The following is a 19,558-nucleotide window of genomic DNA, read 5'->3' as shown; positions in this document are numbered from 1 at the left end:
GGAAGGATAGCTCTGTGTTGATATTGTTTATTATGTGGGACTAAAGAGATGTTTTTAAGAAAGACCAGAAACCCCAATGCCCTAAAAGAAAAGACAGACTTAGCCCAACCCCACCCCAACACACATGCACAGTGAAAAAATACACCATTTAGAAAACTGTAAGGTCAACTATACATTAGGAAAAACATTTGCCCTACAAGATAAAAATAGTTTATTCTCCCTAGAATTAAAAAAAAAACCCAACAACCCTCAAATTGATGAGAAGACAACCAAGTAGAACATGGGTCAAGGGTATTTTGTAAATAAGGCTCAAAAGGGTATCTCCTGAATTGGATTGTTGTGAGGATACATTCACAACCCATGTCAAGTGCTTAGCTTAGCTCCCGGTACAGAAGAAAGCCTCAACCAGTGCTACCCACTACCACCACTACCATAGCCACCACTGTCATTACCCTACTCTCCATGTGGCCAAAGCTGTCATGACAAGATGATGACCATCATTATGAGCAGCTTTATCAGCATCACGGTATAAAAGCCACTAGCAATAGGAACTTGCACCAACCCTGAATGGCATTTCCGACTCAAGTTGCCCTAAAGTAAATTCTGCACTCACGGTGCACCCATGATACTTTACCTTTTCATGATTCTCTATGAGGATCTCAATGACAATGTTCTGAAACTTGATATCCATGATGGCTGCCACCGTTTCTTCCTGAGGACGCAGGAGGGTGGGTCCAAACACCACACCGAGGTTTGCCACGGTCATCAAATTCTGTTTGTGGTTGTTAGCAACACTGGGAGGGAGGAAAAAATAAGGCACAAATGAGACAAAGACCCTACAAATAGATGGCTAACTTTCCCATGCCTTCCCCGATCTTCAGACTCCTCATTTGGTAGAAGCCAGACCCTGGGACATCTTCAGATACCAAGTCCAAAGGAGACTTCTCTCCTTTTATTTTTGTCCCCCAGAGGTTTAGAAATCTTCAGCCTTCAGGCTAGTTTGCTCTTTCAGGACATGATGCTCCTTTACACATTTCTGTTTTGCCTACAACAACCAACCAACCAACCACAGCGGCTGCCCTCCAAAATGTGAAACTTTGCATATCTGAATCCCAGCTCTGCAAATCCAGGCAACTGCTGATCTTTCTTAATTATGACTTTTATACTTCGCTGCTGCTTAAACCACTGTGATCATTAGCATTTTCCCTAGTGCAAATATAAAAATTCTTGATGGCTTTCATACATTTGCAAACAAGGCACAAAACGGATCTAATTTTATTTTATTTTTTAATGTTTTATTTATTTTTGAGAGGGAGAAGGAGACAGAGTACAAGTGGGGGAGGTAGCAGAGAGAGAGAGAGAGAGAGAGAATCCTGAGCAGGCTCCAGGCTCTGAGCTGTCAGCACAGAGACCACGGGACTCGAACTCACGAACTGCAAGATCATGACCTGAGCCAAAGTCAGATGTTCAACCGATGAGCCACCTAGGGGCCCCAAAACAGACCTAATTTTAAATAATGGATGGCTCTTGGGAAATTGAGCACTTTAGGCTCAAAGTATTAAACTCCATCACATTAAACATGTGGCTTACATTAAGCAAAACGTGGCATAAACAGAAATAAAACTGTACTACTGTGTATATTCATGTATATGGCTGTGTTTATATTGCCACTTACACTCAAAGTCTAAGGAACACACAGGGTCAGCAGTAGCTGGGTCTGGGTAATCTGCTAAATACACATACTTATATCTGGATAAGTACTACTCAAAACATATATCTGAACTCCATACCCCAGCCACCATGACCTAGCCATAAAACTTAATTGTTCATTTGCTGGCCCTACGTATAAAAGCATACAAATGATCTACAAACAACAAATAAGTTAGAAGTTAAGCTCAGTTTAGTATTAAGAAAATATTAGGGACTTCCTTAAATCACCTGTTAGAAAAAAGGAAACTATTTATTACTAGCAACTAGAGAGAAATTGGACACAGATATCAGTTTGCACAGACATACCTCCCTAGCATTTAGTGCTATTTATACAGAGTACTTTTTTCACACAATTCTATAAATGCCTGCACTGTTTCTCTTGAATACTTCTATTTTGTAGGAGGAGAAGAGGTTCTACGGCCTTAAGTGCTGGTGGTGAAACTGAGCCTTAACTGAAATTACTACATCAACCAAGTTTATCAGCAGATGTGTACTTTTCTATAATTTTCCAGGGCTAAAAGTCTCATTTCATAAAAACTTTCTCTGCTGAAAGGGGCCAAAGGGGTGGTTAGGTGAGTGAGACTTGTAACCGTGGAACTGTCCAGATACGAAGAGAATTTGCTTGTTGACTGCTAAGCAAAGAGAGTGGTCACTGATACCTTGGTCTGTTTCTGGTCCATGTAAAAATACTTTGCAAACGTTTTTTGAGTTCTGGTGGAGTGTCTCTATCTTACTTAACACACTTCCCATCTACCCAGAGCTGCATCATGTTTCTGAAAGCATGAACGCAAAAGGTCAAGTTCTTACCTGGCAAGGGGGAAAGACTCTGGTTCTGTGCCTCAATCAACAAGTATGAATATTTACAAGCTGCTTGTAACATCCCTTCTTTCAACATGGGCTACTGGGTGCAGGAAGTGAATTCTGTGCTTTTATTCTTATCCCTCCCAAGGAGCAAAGTCATTAGACTTCCCCCTTCTGCCACAAAAGTCCCTTGTGCAAATGAGTCAACAAGCTATTTATGTATCAAAGTACTTTTAAATTGTAGGCCAATATAACAACATATGATTTGGATGCTGATTTTTTTTTTTTTAACTACCGTGTTTCTGAACATTACCTCTGACTAAAGCAGTAGCCTCCTAGCCAGGATCCCTGACTAGAATTTCTAGGGTGAGCTTTATCCTGACTGGCTACCACCAGTCATTGTCTGTAACTCGGCCCCGATCAAGTCATTCTTCTGCTAACAATTACAGTGGCCCCACACCTCACTGGGAAAGAACACAGTGAACCAGTGTGTCTAATGAGTTTAGCAATGCTGCTATTGTTTGATTGTTCTGATAATAGTGATTATAAACCCTTGATGGGTTCCAATGTCTTTAGTGTAAAAGCCAGACTCTAGTGAGGTAATACACCTTTTCCCAACTCATCTCTAAGCCCTCCTCTGCCACCTGCCAGCTCTGGGTCCCTGGACAAGTGACCCAGTATCTAGGCTTTGGGGTCATCTTTGAAGAGGGGGCTGGGGGAGGTGAATAATACATCTACTTCCTGAGGTGGCTGTACAGAATAAATATGGTAACATGTGAGAAACGTAGTGAGAATTACTACAGTAATTCACTACCCATTCTCTTCCCACTTTCATACCTATCTGCCTTTGTCATTCCTCTGTCTACAGTGTTCTCTTAATCTCAAACGTGCCCCCTTCCTTTCTGCAGTCTCTGTCCAATCTTTCCCCAACCCTCCACCTCTCAATGAAGGCAGAAGTATTATCTTTATTACATGTTATTAATGTTTCTCCTTCTGCCTTAGCATAGAGACCATGCAAATAAAAAGACCATTTTATTTAGTAACACCAGCACTGAGCACAGTGTCTGGCCCAGGAGAAGCCCAACGAATGTTCATGCGATGTTAAATGGGATCTGTATAAAACAACTATTCCCAATCCAGCTACTTACTCCTAAAACCTCCCATTATTATTGATGACTTTTAAGGGGGACTATAACTCAACTATCCCAACCTTCCTTTTCGAAGTCTGGAGCTATGTTCCATTTCTTAGGTTTAATTAATGAAAAACAATTACTCTAATTTGCAGGCCCCAGTGCCCAAAGGCACTAGGAAGAAAGGTACAGTAACTCTAGATAAGCAACTCTGAATATAAACAGGCTTGAGGCTACCCAACATAATTCATTTCCTTTTTAATGATCCATTTTATTTTAAAACTTGAAAAACACATTGATCTATGGCTTATAAAACTTTTTTGGGGGGAAAAGCTGCACCTTCCATGACTAACTACCATTATCTTTTGGCATACTGAAGTAATAAATTGATCTGTCACTTGATTATTACTGTTCTCAAGTTGGTATGGCTATGCTCATTACTCCAGAATGAAAAATTAATGGCTTGAGATCTGTGTATCCTGGGGAGAAAGGACTAGACCTCAGCCTCTGCTGGCACCAGCCATCCATTACAGCTTGACAAATTTACAGATGCGTGAGAGGCAGGCTGGCAGACCACTGGGAAGCATGGTCTAGCAGAGACCACGGGACTCATTCATTAGTGAGATCTATAAAACACCGAGAGCTGCTTTCTGGGTTGGTAATTGGGCTCCTTGAGCTCTTCCTCACATGGCCCACAACGTCATGTTGAGTCTTGACTTATAATCCATATACAAGTTTCTTGTGCATTGCACATTCCACGGCAGGAGTTTGCACATTTTGGAGGCTTAGGTCTACACGGGTGTTTCCGTGATGCCTTCTGCAGGAATTGCCAGTTCTACAGGCTTCCTCTACAGGCTGCAGCAAAAACAGTTCCACATGCGATTTTAACCTGGGTGAGACCCAGTTCCTTCTGGGACCATTGCATTTGCTGTATTAGTCGAAAAGCAGTGCATCTCTCGAAGAACATGCTTTCAGGGGAGTTGTTGGGGGGGGCGCTCGTACCCCATGTTCCCAGCCATTCTCTCATGAATTGCAATTAATGAGGCAAGAGTCTGCTTCAAGGAAAATGGCCTTGGCAGAGGGACCTCTTCCCACCTTTGTCTAAGGGGAAATGGGTGGGGACTCTGGATGGGTCTGATGCCCTTTGAGATGCAGAAAGAGGTAAATAATTTCCATAAGAGGACAGCGGTGGGGGAGTGTTATGAGAGGAGGAGACAGAAGTCAATCCCTTTGGGGCTTGTAAGGCAGTGTCCCCCATGCTGTCACAGGGGTCGCATATGTTTTCCTGTTGTTTAAATGAGAGCCATGACTCCAGAAGGGTCAAGCAATGCTTTAAGTCACAGACTGGTCCTGACGTACTCCAAGAAAGCATAAGCCCAGTGCTGCATTTGCAAATGGCTTCCATCTCGAGGCCTGGCAAGCTGGGTCAATGAGTGTCAAGTCTACGTCCTGGCTCTACTGGACACAGTGTGGTCACAGGTCATCATGATGTGCCATGGACAGGATGGGTAGTGTAACAGAGCATGTAACACCTACCCACCATGCTCTGGTTCAGGTTCAGTGTTAAATAACGATGACAACATACACATGTAGTATGTTTCGGAGTTTCTGAGGAGCTCTGCAACCATTCTTTAGGTTTATTCAACCTTCCTCGTATCTCAAGAACATAGTAGATCTCAAACTTTTTGACAATGTCCCGTGGTAGGGAACACATTGTCCTATGTAGCATTTCATTCATACGTGCACACATATACACATAACCAGAAAGACACACAAACACAAAAGCAGAAACAAAAATTTTTGGAATAGTAAGGGTGATGAATGTTGATATTTTCTGTTCTATCTGTTTTTATTTTTATCTACTATTAAAAAAAAAAAAGGCCATTTCACATCCCCCTAATGGGCCATGACTTACAATTTGAGAAGTGCTACTCCAGGGGTTCGGAAGACAAATATTACCTCCAGTTTACAAAGATGGGGAAAAAAGGCTAAAGGAGACAGCACAGTGGTTGGAATCAGAAAGATACTCCCAGCTGGATGACAGCAGGCCAGACACATGGCATCTCTAAGCCTATTTTTTTTTACCTGTAAAACAGGAGAGGTAATAGCTACCTCTTTAAGTTTTAATGCTAAGTAAAATTAGGTGAATAAATCGCTTGACCTGAAGTAATGGCTTAATAAATGACAGGTGCTACTGTTTATGGTGGTGGTCAAGGTAGTGGTAATGACAGAAGTAGCAGCAACTGTCAATTTAAAGCCACAGTGGGGGCGTCTGGGAGGCTCAGTCAGTTAAGCATATATCCGACTCCATCTCAGGTGATCTCACAGTTGCTGGGTTTGAGCTGACAGCTCAGAGGCTGGAACCTACTTCGGGTTCTGTCTCTCTCTCTCACTCTCTGCCCCTCTCCCGCTTGTGCACTGTCTCTCTCAAAAAATAAACAAACATTAAAAAATTATTTTTAAAAAGGCACCCTGGGGGCACCTGGGTGGCTCAGGTGGTTAAGCATCTGACTTCAGCTCAGGTCATGATTTCACAGATCATGGGTTCGAGCCCCGCATCGGGCTCTCGGCTGACAGCTCAGAGCCTGCAGCCTGCTTCAGATTCTGTGTCTGCCTCTCTCTCTGTCCCTCCCCTGCTTGGGCTCTATCTCTCTAACATAAATAAACATTAAAAAAAAAAAAGCCACATTGTTTGGTGTTATAACTTGGTATCCTGTGCAGGAACATCTAGCAGCCTGCTTCTGCCTTGGGCACAGAGCACTCGCTCCTCCACTTCTATTTGCGGGGCTTCTGTTACACTACCTATTTGTATTTCTCTTCTTGCTATTGTTTTTCTTTCTTCTTTTCTAAAAATTATGAAATACTTCAAATCTATAGAAAAGTCCAAAACAGGGGCACCTGGGTGGCTTAGTTGGTTAAGCGTCTGACTTTCGCTTAGGTCATGATCTTGCGGTTCGTGGGTTCGAGCCCTGCGTCGGGCTCTGTGCTGACTGCCGGCTCAGAGCTTGGAGCCTATTTCAGTCTGTGACTCCCTCTCTCTCTGACCCTCCCCTGCTGACACTGTCTCTCTCTCTCTCTCTCTCTCTCCTAGAAATAAATAAAAAAAAAAACATTAAAAAAAAAAGTCCAAAACATAAAATGACATATTCCATCACTTTCCTCCAAGTACCTCTGGCACGACAGACTGGGAGCCTCACAGCCAATAGTAAACCCAGCAAACTCACCCTGCCTTCAGGAGCGCACTCTGCCCCTGGCCTTCCCAGCAAATTCTCCCCATCCAAAGGGCGCCTCCCTGCAAAGCTTGGCTCCAGACATTCCCTTGCACGGAAGTCACCCAGAGCTCACTCCTCTAAATGGTTATGTTCATGGTAATTCCATGGGCCATTTCTAAAGAGCGTCTCCAGACTGGGGACTGGATCCGTGTCCCCTGGGGTGGACAGTAGCAGGCAGGCCCCAGGTTACCAATTCTGAAAGCGGCTCAGCGGGTAGGCACCTAAGCTGCAGTCATTATTACTTTTCTCTCTGCTACCATCCAGGGGCAGAGAAGCTCAAAGATGGGGGGGTGGTAAGCAGGATGAGGTGGACATGAAGCTCTTGTAACTGTAGTCTTGTTGTGGTTGACAGCGCAAGTTTAATGTTCAGGGTTGTTAATGTGGCTCCTTTCAACAATTTCAAATTTATTTTATCCTTAGTATATAATGGGGGGGGTAGGGGGAACTGCCACCTCCAGTGGCTACATGTTCTCTACTGAGTCAGTGTGTGTGTGTGTGTGTGTGTGTGTGTGTGTGTGTGTGTGTTGCCCAGATCTCACCAGGACTTGGTAAGGCTGGACCTGTCTGGATGGTGCCGGGGAGGCTTGTGCCAAGGAAACCCATTAAAGCCATAAATATAACTTTGCTGGGCTGTCCCACTGGCTGGCACCAGAAGGAGAGTTTAAAATAAATTGTTCTGTGTACTGACTGGGGTCATGTTCACCAGCCATACTCAACTTCTTTCTGGGAATGGTCGTCCAGTGAGAAGTCACATTTCAAGCTTTGAATAACTGAATGTTTATGGTGGATAACTGTACATGGTGTGATCTTCAAGAGGACCCTCTGAGGCATGTAGATGAGGCTCTTACTACCGTTTTACAGAAAGTGAAAATGAGGCACTGAGAATTAAGTAATTTGCCTGAGGCCACAAGGTCAACCAAAGGCAGAGCCAGGAGAGGACACCTGTACTCTTTAACCTATTTTAGTATATGTGCTGCCAAAGCGAGCACCCATGCTCTTGATCCTAGCACTTTGCTGTTCCCATACCATTGGGGTCAGTTCAGCCTAGGCTAAAAGAGACAAAATCATTCCTCAGAAAACCCAACCAAAAATGAATAGTTAAGTGCTTGAACCTGTGGGGAATGAAGGAGTGGATACAATAGAAAAATAAACAGTGCTCTTTCATTCACCACCCAAATCACTAACTTAGAAGAAGGGGAAAAACTGAGAAATCAGAAGAAAAAGGTTTATGCCTTCTCAGAGCGATACTCAACTAACCACTGTTTCTTCTCCCTTCTTGCAGTGAAATTAGCTGCAGGCTTGACATGATCATGGAGGTGAGGAAAGATTCCCTCAAGTCTGAGGGCATTCTGTGTGTAGTTGGCTGGCCACGTCCAAGAGCCGCTTCCTACTGATGAAAGAATAAACTCTTTAAGACTGAGAAAATTGAAAGAAATTGCAAAGAAATATTGAAAGAGAGAAGTTGAAAGAAAAACAGGAGGAGAGGTTATAAGGATAGTTTCTCAATGCCACTCCCACCCCCTACAAAAAGACAATTATAGCCGTACGTACAACCATCCAGGCTACAGTGTTTTCATCCAGGGATCTCAAAGCTCTGTGACTAACTACCAATGTCTTCTCTGTTTTTGGTGACATTCATAGATTGTATTTCAGATGGGTGAACGTCACCACTAAGGTGTTAAGTACTGCCCAATTTTAGGTATGTCAATGATAACACACTCAGTGTGTTTCCACTCTGATCTCCTCCAATGCAACATCACTGTTTAAAAACAGCCAAGGGCTTCTGACTAATTTTAAGTTCAAGATGAAAATACTTAGAATGGCCTACACAATCTGGCATGGTCCAGCTCACCTCTTCCAGGCCCTTCATTAGGCTGATCCCTTTACCAGGGCAGCTCTGCAGCCCCTCTCGATCTGGCCTTTTCCTACTTACCACTCGCACTTCCTCAGAGAGGTCTTTCTGGACACTCTGTACTAGGCCAGCTATCTTGTTACAATGCTATTTCCTCAGTTCTCTTTCCTGGCACTTAGTGAATTATGTCACCATTCATGGAATTGTCATTGTCTCCCCCACTTATTCCAAGAGAATGGAGACGGTACTAACCTCCCTCAATGCCACGTCCTCAGGGCCTAGGACAGAGCTTGTTCCTATCAGGCATTAAGGGGGAAAGAAAGGGACATGTGCATGCTGTGGGAGGCTGGCTTAAACCTCCGTGTAAGCTATTAGTGTCTTTAGAGTCTTTGCCAAGCAGGGGATAATTGTTGGGGGAGAAGCCAGAGCAGCTTACCCTGACACTGAAGGCACATAACAAACCTTGGCCACATTGCTAATCTGCAAGGTATGATGGCCATAAAATATTCACAGGCTATGATTATCATTATTACATGCATTACCTAATATGCATTATACAATATACTACAGGCTCACAATATTACACCAACCTCCTTCTAATACTCTTATTAAATATGTCTTATTAAAGACATACCATCCATGTCTTTTTCTTTTCTCATCCCTTTCTGAAAACCTCTTACACTTGCTGCCTATGTTAGATTATATTAAAACTGTCATCAATAATAAGAGCAACTCAGCACTTACCCTGAGTCAGGAATTAAGTATTCCATTGATGATCTCATTTGATCTTTACAATAACTCTACAAGCTAACTTCTACTACTATCCTGCATGAAGTTAATACTCAGAAAACTACTGTGTCCCGGGTAATGTATCAAATAAGCAGGAGAGATGCAATTTGAAACCAGGCAATCTACAGTTTGATTCCAGAGCTACTGCTCTTAAGTGCTCTGGTACAATGCTCTGTGTGTGTGTGTGTGTGTGTGTGTGTGTGTGTGTGTGTGTGTACACACGCGCTGTATGTGCAGACACCTGTGAGATAGATTATACACAGTATATAGGCTGCCATTTTGTTCCACATGCCTCTCTTCTCTTCTAAAAGCTTAACCTTACAGAGATCACGGGTAAAAGAAGAACCTGATTATTTTTAAAAGGATGTTTTGAAAGCAAACAAGAATATTAGGTTCAAGTCTGCCCATCAACAGCATTAAACTCTCTTTTTTCCAATGGGAGAAAACTAATCTGGGTCATGGGAATTACTGGCCCCCTCCAGAATAGGCTGGCTTTCATTAAGAATAAGAACTGTACTTGTGCTAAGCTGCCTCATTTTCTGAAATTAGTCACAGTCGTTAAAAGACTAACAGCAGGCCAACCTGAGTTCCATGTGCCCTACACTCTTTCAGCGACTTGGTAATTGAATCGTCTTATGCCCAAAGAAGGCACATGTCTTGAATCCAGGGGTTAACTGATGAGTTTTCCCCTCTCTGGTCATGGCCTGTAGCTGTATTCTAGGACATAGTCCATGGGCCTGCATGGAGAAAAACAGTACTCACATACAAAAAAAAACCTATGAAGAAGCTGGCCCACAAAACCCTTCTTCCTGGAAAATTACTGAACTATTTCAAATTATAGAACAATTTGAAATATTCTTCAGTCCAATGGAATTATCATTTTCAAAGCGTTTTACAGTTTCTAAAATCCTTTCACATTCATAATCACTGATTTATTTATTTTGAAGCGTATGTTCTCCCATCTAGGGAGAGATGCCACAGCATAAAGGGAGGAGATTTAACAGTTGCCTATAGGCATGCCAAGCGGATGGCACCGAGTGCTGTGAATACATCGGTTCCTACTGGTGGCAACACTTCCTTCAGTGACTCCATCTATCACCTTTAGGCCAGCAATGTCCAAAAAGGCAGGTCATGGCGAAGTAGCCTTAGGACCTTCTACCCAAGGAAGGAAGTACAAGGTGACTAAGAATAGAGGCAACAACGCATCATATGCTTTTCAATGATTAAATATTTTTGAGGGCTATTTACATGCCAAGGATTGCTTTAAGTGCTGGGGACCAAGCAGGGCACAAAAAAGACACTCCCCTAAATCCCCTACTCTAAGAAGCTTATATTCTTTGGGGGGTAGAACCGGCATTAGCTTTACGTCGGTCCTATTTCCACACAGCGGAAAGGGAGGTATGAGGGCCTAGCAGCATTTTTAGACACGGTGGTCAGGGAAGGGGTCACCGAGAAACGGGCATGTGCAAGTAGCCTGAATGAAGCAAGAAAGCAAGCTGTGCAAATCTCACGAATCTCTGGGGAAAAGGCTATAGGGAGCAAACACTAGGTGCCGAGGCCTCGGGTAGGATCATGTGCGGCATGTTGGCACCGCCTAAGAAAAGCCAGTGTGCCTGCCGCTGAGTGAGCACAGAGGAAAGCACTAGGGGAAGCCAGACAGGTAATGGACCCGCGGGCAGCCAATCCTGCAGGACTGTGCAGGCCACTTTAAGAGCTTTGTCCTCCACACAATGACATGAAAAACAATGAGAAAATTCTGATCAGAGAGAGAACGTAGTATTTGTTACTTCTCTCTGTAGATTCAGAAAGGTCTCAACTACTAGACTTCCATGCTCCAAGTCCACGGGATGTAAGACACAGAAGAACTTCACAAACCAGCATAAAACCCATTCAGAGCATCCAAGGCATGTCAAAACTCAAATACAGCAGTCTTCCTATTCATTTGAGTAACTAAAACCGATCAGGTACTGTGCATGTGACCGTATGTCTCTGTTAACAGGGAAGGTCTATGAAGCTGCTCTACGTTTTTCCCTTTGTCACTGTGCTGACCTCCACTAGGAGCTTGCAGAAGAACAGAATGTTGAGGCCAACATGATGTAAAGGCCTAGAGTCATAGCCTCTAGGTGCTAGTCACCTGCTACTTGGATATCACTCATGAACAGCACCAATACTGAACATGCCATGTAAATATTCACAAAGCACACTGAATTTAACTATCTTTACAATCTTTCATTAAAAATAAATAGTAGTCTCCTTAAGCCAAATCCATAGTACGGGTCCCATTTTACAGGTCAAAGAACAAGGACAAAAGGAGGTAAAGCAAAGGCTAAGGGTTGGCCCTTCATCATGTGGCTCAGCTCCAACCATAACATTGGCTGTGACACTAAGCACTCAGAGCTTCTCCTGTCCCATGAAATGCAAACCTCGTTTTTAGAGCAAGGACCATAATCCTTCCTGGAGGGCAAATCAAGATTTCCAAATCCACACATGGGACTATGGGAGAGTTGCAGAGTTAAGAGATTGACAGATTGTTAAAGAGGAAACAACAACAACAACAACAGCACTTGGGCACAGTCATACATATGCCCTGGGTAATCTATCTCCTCTCATGGAGATATTCTAAATTAGGGAAGTAACCCATCTGGTATAGTTTTGAAAAGGAGGGTATTTTCACCCCAAAAAGAAAACAGAAAACTGCATTTCTTGGGGGCACCTGGGTGGCTCAGTTGGTTAAGTGTCTGACTTTGGCTCAGGTCATGATCTCATGGTTGGTGAGTTCAAGTCCTGCATCAGGGTTTGTGCTGACCGCTCAGAGCCTGGAGCCTGCTTCAGATTCTGTGTCTCCCTCTCTCTCTCTGCCCTTCCTCCACTGGTTCCTCTCTCTCTGTTTCTCTCTCAAAAATAAACATTTTTTAAAAATTTTAAAAAGAAAATTGCATTCTTTACCTTGAGTCTGAAACAAACTGAGAGGCTGAGGTTGAAAGAGGTGGCTGTATTTCAAGGGTCAATGTACCAAAATGACTAAAATTTATAAGCCTCCATGTGCTGTCAGAGAACTTTTGAATTACATGTAGATATTCAACTAAGAAAAAAATTATTTCAAGGTGTCCTGAAGAGTTCATGGCTCTTCATGTGCAGGAACTGACAACCCATGGGAAAGTTCTGGAAGTCAATTAGTACTAACAATGAAAGAAGAAGTCCCAGGTCTCTAACACCCTTGAAGAGTCATGTGAAGAGAACATCGACATTCTCTATGTTCAAATGTCTGAGGCTAAAGAACAGAATGCTTTAAAAGACAGCATCCTTTTAACAGACCATAAAAGCTACAAAAAAAAAAAAAAAATTCTGAGTGGATTACCCCTTCTTACATCTCCCTGCTCCAGAAGCTTGGTGCCAACCTCTCTTAGCTCCTTGCTGCACTCAACTGTTATGTCCAGAAATTTCTGTGTAAGCTCAAGCCTGAGTGAAAATGTACCACATCTTACTTATTTATATGTATAAAATAATCATGTTTATATATAGTGTTACATGTTAGAGTAATAGTAAACACACAGACCCTTCTGTTATATTTGTTGCCTTGATCACAAAAATAGATTTTTCAGGGAATTATGCCAATAAAATTCTTACTTCAAGGCATGCCTGGCAAAATCTCATTTGTCCTTCTCTCATAGGTAGCACAGAACTGGAGATTCCTTGAACTCTGCTACTTTGTTAGCAAATTATAAAACAAAGTGTAGGGTCAAAGAGGAACTGGCCATCTGATGTGAGAAATCCAACCTGTTCATTAGGCAGAGAACAACCACAAGTATTTGGTCACAGAGACAGTGAATGATTTAAAGAGTAGAGGTAAGATCTGGGCTCCTGATCTGCCCATCTCTCAGGCTCTCAGAGAGTGTCATTCACAGGCCCCAACCCTTTATTTTTCAATGGGGGAAGTCAAAGTGTTTAATGACAAAGTTCTGGAATGCTTTTACTTGAGCAGGCATCGGAATCTGACACCTTCACTGTTGGGCTCCTCTGGACAGGTGGGTGAAGAATGCCAAGCTGACAGCAGTAGAGATGGGGATGACAATGGCAGTGCAGGTTACAGAAACACTTCAGAAACACCATGGGACACACTTCTCAGTAGAAAGGCCATCAAGAGCTGACTTTAGCAAACCAATCTGGATTGTGTACAAATCCGCAGAGATGAAAAGAACTTAATGAACATGAGATCCTCAAGTAACTCAAGGTACTCACTGTAGCCTATGTGATTTGCCCTGCTGACCTCTCCAAATTGCCATCATGCATTTCTGCCCTCACTCACAGCTCCCAATCACCTTGGCCTTTTGCATGTTCCTAGATGTATCACATCTCTTCCTCCCCAACACAGACTGAACACCTATGAGATGTCATGCCTTCTTCTAGGCACTGGGACACAGCAGTGAACCAGACAGCCAAGCTTCCTCCCTTCAATATACTGGCATTACAGTCCAATTAGGAAGATATAAAATACACAAAAACATAGTAAGAATGTCAGGCTGAGAAAGTGGCAAGATGAAATTAAATAGGAGAGTGTGACAAAAACTGGTGAGACAGACTCACTTAGGTAGGTGGGCGAGGCCTCCCTCTAAGGAAAGACATGTGAGCTGAGCTCTGTCACTGGAGACAGTAGAGTCTAGAAGTCTACGAATTAGGAGACTACAAGTCATACACACAAAGCGTGGGCAATGAACAAGTCTGGTCTTCAACCACAGACATCAGTGATGCCTGTCCTAGACCGCTTTGAAAGTTACAATTAAGAGGGGTTCACTTCCTTTCCACAGGCATTCTGAAGTCTGTGTCAAGAGCTGTTTAGCACAATGGAAAGCATCAGGATCTTTGACACTCCTGTGTTTTCCAACACAACACTGAGAATGCCCTGTGGCTTCTGGCTGCTTCTTCCACCTTGTCCCTCTCTGTTGCCCCAACCCAGTTAGGAAGGGCTTCTCCTGAGAACATCACTAGTAGATCTACTGCTCAGTCTTGCAAACAGAGGCCACCTTCCTAAAATTTACGGCAGCAGATAACTATACCACAATCCTGATGACATGTGACAGCATTTGGTTGGGTTATGTAAAAAGCGAGGTAATCATTAAAGAGGACAGGAAATCAACAGAAGAGTAACCCTTTAAAAACATCATTTGTGTTTGGAAAACTTGAGGGGGAGAAAAGAGCAAGGTTCAAAAAGGCCAGCTACTCTGTGAAAGGTCAGAGTTCAGAGTTCACTTTAAGAATGTCAGAAAAATCACGTATACCTGCGCTCACTTGAACGAGTATTCTACATGGGCTGGTATTGAAAGATAAAAATCTGTGACTTAAAAAAGAAATAGTAAGTGGCTCCAGGAAAGTCTATCTCATAAAGTCCTGGGGCAGGTGAAAGTTCTGTAGATTCCTGACCCATGGAGGAAAGGATGTCTATAGCTGTACCTGGGTCACCACATGGGACAGCATGTGGCCATGAGTCAGGGGCATGAACCACACTGGTAAGTAAGGCACAGGCAGCATTTCTGGACACGCCAGTCTATGCAACTCCCACAAGGGCCACAGAAATGTAAGGCTCTGATATGTGGCCACATATGCTCACACAAATCCCCAGCTGGGGGGGGGGGGTATACTCCTTCACACATGTACACACCCACACAGGTTTCCTGGTCTCTGGGACACACACAGGGGTAAACTTATCAAACAAAATGCTTCCACCTTCCTTAAGACAGAATCGGTAAATGTCACTAGACATCAATTTGGCCCTTTGAGTAGTGGCCATTTTTAAATAGCTGTCCTTCATTTTTTTTTTTCTTAGTGCTATAATTAGGGAAAAAAGCCCAAGATACAGATTGTGCTTTTTATTTTTTCGTATTACAAAGCAAAGTGTTCATTGTAGGATAATTGAAAAAGACGGAAATGCACAGAGAAAATAAAAATCACCCATAATTCAACTAGTCAGATATTAAATTTCACCCATTGTTTTAAGGTATAGATATTATGTCCCATGCTTTCCTCAGGCACACGCGCGCACACGCGCGCGCACACACACACACACCTATTTTAAACAACCTGAATCATACTGCATGCACAGAGCTTTATAACTGATTTTTACTGCCTTACTATGAGCTTTTCAAATATCATCCATGACCTTGTTCAACATATTTATGGTTACACAGTATTCCACTTTATGGAGAATACATTAAAAAACTGCCCTATTATTGGACATTCAGGTTGTTTTTGAGGTTTTGCTCCCAGTAACACTGCAGCAAACCTATATGAACATAAATGGTTTTGGTTCATCTTTCTTTCTCTAGAATAAATTCACAGCAATCGAATTTCTGGATGAAAGGGCATATATAATTTTAATACATATTACCAACCTGTCACCTAGGAGACCTTTATCCACTTACATTCTTACTTAGACTATCTCAGCGTGCCTGCTTCTCTTGGACTTAAGGCATTATTATTTTGAAATTTTTAATAAGTAGCAGAAGAGTATGATGCCTATCTAGTTTTAAGTTATATTTCTTTGATTATTAATGATATTGACCTTTTTAAAAAATGTTTATTGATCCCAAAACTTTATGAAGGGCCCAGACATAACAATCAGTCTCCAGCCAAGCAGACCAAAAGTTAACAGGTAAGTAATCAGATATACCCAGCAAAAATGGCCTTATTTCTACAGCTTTAAAGACAAATAGAGCTCTACATCTACTAAAATGTTTCTGTATTTATAATTCAGGTATCTTTCATGAAATTTAATGGGGATGAAAAATACTACTGAGATATCAAATCCCTGTCTATGATCTGAGCAAGGGTGAGTTTCCCTGGCTCAGTATTTCATACAGGATTATACCAGGGTCTACCATAGAACTGCAAATAAAGACATCTGGCAGGGAAAGGATGGACCTCCCCCCCACCATGTGTATAAGCTCGGTGAAGGTACACACAGTATCTGCCTTGTTTATCAATGTATGTCCAGAGACTGGCAGGGCAGGTGCTTAATAAATTTTGTTAGAACTGTTTTCAGGCTGCTGACCAAAGGACTTGAAGGGACCTGAGCTTCAAAATATGTGTCCCACTCATTTCCAACTAAACCACCCATCCCAGGGGGTGCCGTGGCACCTGGGAGGCACTTGTGGCTGCCGCAGAGGCCAAGCAAGAATCGTAGCACTTCCTCAATCTACTTCACATGGATGCTCTATGGACAAAGCAAGGATGACGGTGAAAAAGGCCCTGAAAACTATCCAGTGCTGGGCACAACAGGGTGACAGTGGGAATGACGATGACAGTGAGGAGGAGGAGGAGGAATTTAAACAGAAGGTTGAGAGCCAGGAATGATGAAGAGAGGCAGAGAATGGTGTCAGTGAAGCAGGCTGTGGTAAGAAATTAAGCATCCGGCTCTGGTATTCCCGGGTGAGTGATGCAAGAGGCACAGTGTAACTGGGCTGCCGTGTCCTCAAAAACAACTTTAAATTGTAGACCATGGTTGTTGGGCCCTTATTTATGATTCAAGAGGTCTTTACAGATTTTTCTCTCTGCCTGGAGTGTTCCGTAGCTTCTCTGGGATGTGTGTTTGTGTGGACTTGGTTTTTCTTCTCCTTTCGGAAGGCGTTCTGACTACCAAATCTGTTTCAGAGGCAGCAGGAAGTCAGGGATTAGCAGAACTAAGCACTGTTGGGCAAGATTTATTAGGCTCAGCATTCTGAGCTAGGAGAGAATGAAATCCGTGTAAGAACTTGCTCTAATCAAGAGTCCAAAAACAAAAAATACACATTTTTTGGTGCATTTGGGGGCCAATACTGAGGTCCCCGATGTAGGTGAACCTCTAGAGAGCAGCTACAGTGGCCTTTCTAGTAAGACCTGACAGGGAAGACTCATGCTCTGCTAATCCCCAATGTATCAGATTGGGGATTACATGGAGGGAGCCCCAGGCCTGAGGTGCGTCAAAAGAAGAGAACAGGGTGGCTGAAGAAGACTTGCACATGCCTGCATAAAGCACTGAGCAATCTCCTTACCCAGGGGCCTACCAGACATTAGTTCTCGGCTGTGGACAAAGCAGGGGCTCAGAGGCCTGGCCTTGACTTGCGGCTCTGCGCACAGCTCTCTATGCCGCTCAGAAGCAAAACAGAACACCAACCTACCCATCTATACATAGCACACAGTCTTAATTATGAAAAATGGCAGTAATTACTAGGACAAGCAAAGTAGCTACTGCTGTCCCAGGTTCTGCTACATACTCTCCAGACTCCTGTACTACTGGGGCCGCTACAGCCTTCCCCTCCACCACCCCCACCCCCCGCCCAACCAGCACCTGTTGCCATGGTAGCTGTGTTCTCCCATCCAGGAAGGGTATGCTCCAAGCCATTATGGAAATAAAAAGCTTTTATGTTTCAGGACTACCTCCCCTCCAGCTTCTCTGTCTTGTCCAGTTAAATTCTGGGTAGCGCATGCAGCAGAAATGGAAATGTGGGCATTTCAATTACGGCAATGACAAAAAAATTTAATCATCTAGTTTCCAGACAGAGGGGGATAGGAAATAACTGTTTAAAGCAACACTGTGTGTGTCTGAGTTAGGAAAAGAAAAAAAAAAAGAATGAAAAGTAATTAAAGAAAGACATTCGCTGAAGAGCATTCGATCTGACAAGCACCAAAGCACTGTGTGGTCAGATGGTGAGGAAAGAGAAGGGGGAAAAATCAGTAACAGTGATGGTTAAGAAGAACAAGTCCCTCCACCCTCCAAAGGGCTGAGAAAACAATCCCCTTCTGTTAACAGACACCAAAGGAAAGAGTAAGAATTGTCTGGAAGCCCAACTACAGACACACAGAAGCACTACTCCTTCGGAGAGAAACTGGGGGTAGTATAGAATTCACAGTACTACATCAGGAGACTCACTGATATCTAGCCCTGAACATGAAATGAAAAATAATGAGAAAGAAATGAGAAGTGTTCTATCAGGATTGGAGCAATTTTCTGTATTGTCCTTATCTCTAAGAAACCCCACTCCCCCTCCACCAGCACTCATTCTCATTCTTTCATCTCACTCTGTTGTGACTGTCTGCAAGTGAGGTGTCCTGGCATATGATTCCCTCTGAGGGATGCTCTACAGCTTCAGATCTCTACTTAAGTCCAGAAAATGGTGGTACGTGTATCAATTCACATGCAGAAAAGAGAAGGAGAGGAGCAGTTTAGGAAGGTCAAGTCTACACCAAAAACGCAGAGATTTCGTTTCCTGCCTACAAAGCCAGTGGAGGTGCTAAGGCAATTTTCTGGGCAGGGACTATTCTTGTTCTATGCACAAACCTAAATCTGGAAGAAAGAAGGCTAACCTCTAAAACTCAGACCAATGGAGGGGATGAAGCCTAAAATCAGAAGAGATAGTAAGTAGAACAAATGAAGCTCAGCTATAAAATGAAACACCTAAAAGCTATCAGTATAATACCACTTTTTCAACAGCAAAGTTCAAGGAGAAAAAAGTCTGCATCATTCAACTTGCTAGTGTTATACCAGGACTGGTGGTGCCAAGGGCAAGGCTAGGTGACAGGAAGTTCATTCACTACTTTCTCATGTGATTGTGGGACAAGGTGTTGGGCTCTTAGTTATAATTCAACAGTTCTTCTTTAGGGATATGATTTCTTTAGACTCAGTTTTCTTTCCCCTCTTTGAAGTTGGTTATGATTACTGAATCTGATCTTTTAGATTTTTCACTTTAAGAAAATTCTCAGCAATTATCTTTTCAAATGTTGTGCCTTACCACCCTATTTAGTCTTATCTTCTGTACCCCATACAGACATATTTTAGATCTTCCCATTATGTCTTCCATGTCTCTCCAAATATTCTTTTTTAAGTAGGCTCCACATCCATAGTAGAGCCCAGTGGAGGGCTTGAACTCATGACGCTGAGATACAGATGTGAGCTGAGGTCATGAGTCAGATGCTTAACTGACTGAAGCACTCAGGTGCCCCTCTTCAAATATTTTATATTTCATTATTTCTCT

The 19,558-nt window shown here is 43.0% G+C and overlaps 1 protein-coding gene across 4 annotated transcripts in view; it reads right to left on the bottom strand.

Annotated features, from left to right (window-relative positions):
* The window catches only part of ARHGAP26 (Rho GTPase activating protein 26), a 425,905-nt gene that overhangs the window by 109,457 nt on the left and 296,890 nt on the right, over window positions 1–19,558 (bottom strand). For all 4 annotated transcript variants that reach the window (XM_039236147.1, XM_039236148.1, XM_039236149.1 and 1 more), the window contains exon 18: window positions 635–794. In XM_039236147.1, coding sequence (XP_039092078.1) covers window positions 635–794 — 160 coding nt within the window. The remainder of the gene's footprint in view (window positions 1–634; window positions 795–19,558) is intronic.

This window comes from Hyaena hyaena, unplaced genomic scaffold, assembly GCF_003009895.1.
Source record: "Hyaena hyaena isolate Hyena2069 unplaced genomic scaffold, ASM300989v1 scaffold_107, whole genome shotgun sequence".
Lineage (NCBI taxonomy): Eukaryota > Metazoa > Chordata > Mammalia > Carnivora > Hyaenidae > Hyaena > Hyaena hyaena.
Note: the sequence above shows the minus strand (reverse complement) of the source record. Positions and strands in the feature narration are given on the sequence as shown.